This window comes from Myotis brandtii, unplaced genomic scaffold, assembly GCF_000412655.1.
Source record: "Myotis brandtii unplaced genomic scaffold, ASM41265v1 scaffold494, whole genome shotgun sequence".
NCBI lineage: Eukaryota > Metazoa > Chordata > Mammalia > Chiroptera > Vespertilionidae > Myotis > Myotis brandtii.
The window spans coordinates 2,004,801-2,008,503 of NW_005368860.1; the positions used below are offsets into that span (position 1 = coordinate 2,004,801).

Genomic DNA, 3,703 nt, shown 5'->3' on the forward strand with positions numbered 1-3,703 from the left:
GACAAATATTATCACATTTCTTTTTCTTAAAGAAAAAACTAAGGCTGTAAGAGTTAACACAATTAAAGTTTGTCTCATTCTAATGCCCTGTTCTCTCTACACACCCTATAGCGCATCTTATAATGGATTTTCAAAGTATTCAGATCATCTTCTTGATCCCTCACCTGTAAAAGAGCTTTTCAAACTCTTCCTTTCGGTGAAGCATTTAGAATCTGAGACCAAGTTTTTCTCTTGCTCCATCACAATGATCACAACCACGTTAGCGGTCAGAAATCCTGTGGAAGGAAACAGGTCACGTTTGGTGGTATTTGTTAAAGTTTATTCTTCTTCCTTCCCAATCATTGTAACATAACAATTATAGGCATAGAATGGTCTGTTAATAATTCTGGAAATAAGAAATATGATCTTTAGAAGTCCTTTTAGAAAATTCCTTTCTCATATGCAAGTGTTTAGAATTAAGAGTTAACCCAATATATCTTTTCTAAGGAAATAATTTAAAAAATTAAATTTTCACATTAAAATATGAAGGTCAGGCTTCAAAAATAGAATGAATACAATACTAATTGTCCACTCAGAGCTTAGAAACACTTTTAATGGAAAAAACAAAGTTTTTTTTTATTGGGGCAGGGGAAAGGAACCAATAATAAGACTTCAAGGAATCAATATGCAGGTAAAGAAGCTGCTAAAGAGAAAGCACCCTGTTTAGTTTAGAAAGAATAACTTGGTCCTTAAAAGGATGAAACCTTTTAAGTCAATTTCAAAAGAAAGTTAGGATTTCCATAACCAGTAACAAGAAATTAGTGCAAAGCAGGGCTGGGATAATAATTTTAAACAATAACCACTAACTATAAAAGAAAGCGAATGCGAGATCTCTTTCTTGCCTCTAAGTCTCTCATAATCCCAATATCCATTTCAGCCTCAACTTTATCTTCTGCAGGCAAATACAATCCCTGACCTACTTTAAGGGACCAAAAAATGTGATTTATCACTGGAAGGCAGTTATATATGAACTTGGCACCCAAGTTAAGATAGAAAGAATACATAACTTGGAAAAAATGAAAGCCTAAAAGAAAGATATACAAAGGTGTGCATATGAAAAACATGAAAAAGTTTACTACTACTGAAGTAAACTGAATAACTTGCACATACTATTTCTCATTTAATTCTGACAATAACCCTCTGAGGCATATAAACGGTTACCAACATTTTATAGATGAGTTCAAAAAGACATCAAGAAACTTTCCCAAGGCCACACAATCCGAGAGCGGGAGAGCAGGATTCAGTCCCAAGTCTTGGACACTGACTTTCACACACTCAGCTATTACAGTAAACTAGAGCAGGAAGCAGAGAGCTGGGCATAACCCCAAACTTCAAATGACCCTTAAAGATGGCCTTTATTTAGAATACATTGACTGGATGAGAACGGATTTACATCCCTAGACCTTATACCAAATGGAGCTGGCATTCCCTAAGCATCCTGAGCAATTAGGGATGTGTTAAAAGAAAAGGGAACCAGTCTCAATGTTTTGCTTTCTAAGTTACTACATATTTCTATCAAAGTCCTTACAAAGGAGGCGAGAGCCTGGGTAACACAACCCGTGCCAGCATTTTCCCTGCTAAGACACTATCACTTGACAGTAGAGGGGTCCTCCGGTGCACTGGCTTCCTCAAAGGGCAGTACACTCCAAGCCATAACCGGTACTGAAAGGCTGTCCTTTCGGTGTCGCTCTATAAAGCAGGCCAGTCTTCACTGTCAGCGCCCAAAGGGGCCTTAGGATGGGGCCTGAGTGCACTGACCGAAGCTGGGCTAATTACGAAACCCTGGCAGGGACTATTCGCTGGGGTGCGCTGCGAGGTGAGGTTCCAGGAGACCCGAGCGTCACCAGCTGACCAGACCCTTAAGGGACTCCCTCGCCGCAGCGGGACCCCCTCCGGGACCCGCAGAGCGGCTTCCACTCCTGCCCGCAGCCCTCTGCTCCCTCCCACCCCCCGCCCCAAGAAGGAACTCACTGTTCTGGGGGCTACACACAAGGCCCCCTGCACCCCCCGCAGGCCCAGAAGTCCGGGAGGAAGGAGCCCCTCGCCTTTTGACCCCACCAACCCAGGGTCCTAAACTCAAACCGCTAGACGCGAGCGAGAAGTGGCCCGGCCGCCGGCGGCGTTTCCGGGGCCTCTCTAGGAAACCGCGGCCGCCAGCTCGTTGTTCTTAACTCTTAGGGCCCCGGACAGACAGGAGGGAGCTGGTGGGGTTCCCTCCCTTGGACTGCCATTCGCCTTCTGTGATTCTCACCCCCCCCCCCCCCCCCCCCCCCCCCGGCCTGATTAGAGCATATGCTTTTCTTTGACCTAAGGGCATCATTACTTATCATCATCATTGCAATCATTAGAATCAAAATAAATGGAGTATTTTTTAAGCACCTATTGTTTCTGTTCTCACCGCTGTGGATACGTAATTTAGCTACCTGTGAAACTTGAGGAGCTAAGGCATCCATCCACATATAAAACAAGTCGCTTACAAAGCGACTTGCTAATATTCGGAGAAACAGTTAACCTCTCCTCTTTTGTTACAGAGAAAATAGAAGCCAACCTCTTCATACCAAACTTGCAAGTCTCTGTAAGTCTGCAACCCTCACACTTGCTTTCTTTCTTCCAGTTACATCAGAGGACCAGACCTTGCATTTAAAACAAGCCCTTGAGTACTCACCTTCCCTCCCACCTTCTTGGAATCCTTACACTATCAACTAACCTCTCACTTCTCACAGCTCTGTCCCAAAATAGTCCCTCAGTTTTAAGTATTTTCCTCACAATGTTTCTACTTTATCACTTGCCACTTACCTTTTAAACCATTTCTCCTGCAGTAAAAACAATAAATCACTAAGATTAGTCATGACCTCCGTGTTGTTAGCGGGATCCTTTCTTCAGTGTAGACACTGCTGAAAACTCCTTCTAGAAACACTCTTTCAAGGTGATAGCACACTGTCCTCCTTTTTCTCCACAATCTCTAGTCAGGCTCAAAAAACATGGTCTGAGTACAGGTCAGCAACTTACAAAAGGCCTTTTACACATTTTACCTGTGTGTCTTGAAGAACTTCTCTGCTAAGCAAAAGGATACCAATGAGTCTTAAGGGTCCTGTCCCACAGCAACCACACAAAGAAGCCATGGCAGAAAAGGGAACATGCCAAAAGCCTCGAGATTTCTGAAAGTATTATATCAGCTGGAACTGAGGGCCACAGAGACAGCACAACATGATAAGAGATCTTTTGATCCCCCAAGTTTTATTGGCAGAAAGAAGGCTATGAAAACTACTCAGCCACAAACATGGGCTACTGTTGAAGGAAACCAAATTATGCTACTCCAAATACACCTCTTTAACATAAAAATTATTTTGAGCTGAGGGCAATCAAGAAGCAACAAATGCAGGGAAAGCTCTCTCTACCCTCCTCTTTTTCTGCGTACAGGCAGGATATCAATGCTCCTTCACTGGAGATGGCTCTAGACCAGGGATGGCGAACCTATGACATGCGTGTCAGAGGTGACACGCGAACTCATTTTTTTGGTTGATTTTTTTTTTGTTAAATGGCATTTAAATATATAAAATAAATATCAAAAATATAAGTCTTTGTTTTATGGTTGCAAATATCAAAAAAATTCTATATGTGACACGGCACCAGAGTTAAGTTAGGGTTTTTCAAAATGCTGACA

At 42.5% G+C, this 3,703-nt stretch overlaps 1 protein-coding gene and 1 long non-coding RNA gene across 2 annotated transcripts in view; one reads left to right on the top strand and one right to left on the bottom strand.

The window, feature by feature from the left end:
• Nucleotides 1–191, top strand: part of LOC106727882 — an 8,504-nt gene extending 8,313 nt beyond the window's left edge. The window contains exon 3 of the long non-coding RNA XR_001364132.1: nt 112–191. This is a non-coding gene — a long non-coding RNA (uncharacterized LOC106727882). The remainder of the gene's footprint in view (nt 1–111) is intronic.
• The window catches only part of ZNF572 (zinc finger protein 572), a 4,523-nt gene extending 2,362 nt beyond the window's left edge, over nt 1–2,161 (bottom strand). The window contains exons 1-2 of the mRNA XM_005876658.1: nt 2,011–2,161; nt 165–275 (exon numbers count right to left, since the gene is read on the bottom strand). Coding sequence (XP_005876720.1) covers nt 165–240 — 76 coding nt within the window. The 5' untranslated portion in view covers nt 241–275; nt 2,011–2,161. The remainder of the gene's footprint in view (nt 1–164; nt 276–2,010) is intronic.
• Nucleotides 2,162–3,703: the final 1,542 nt, after the last annotated feature.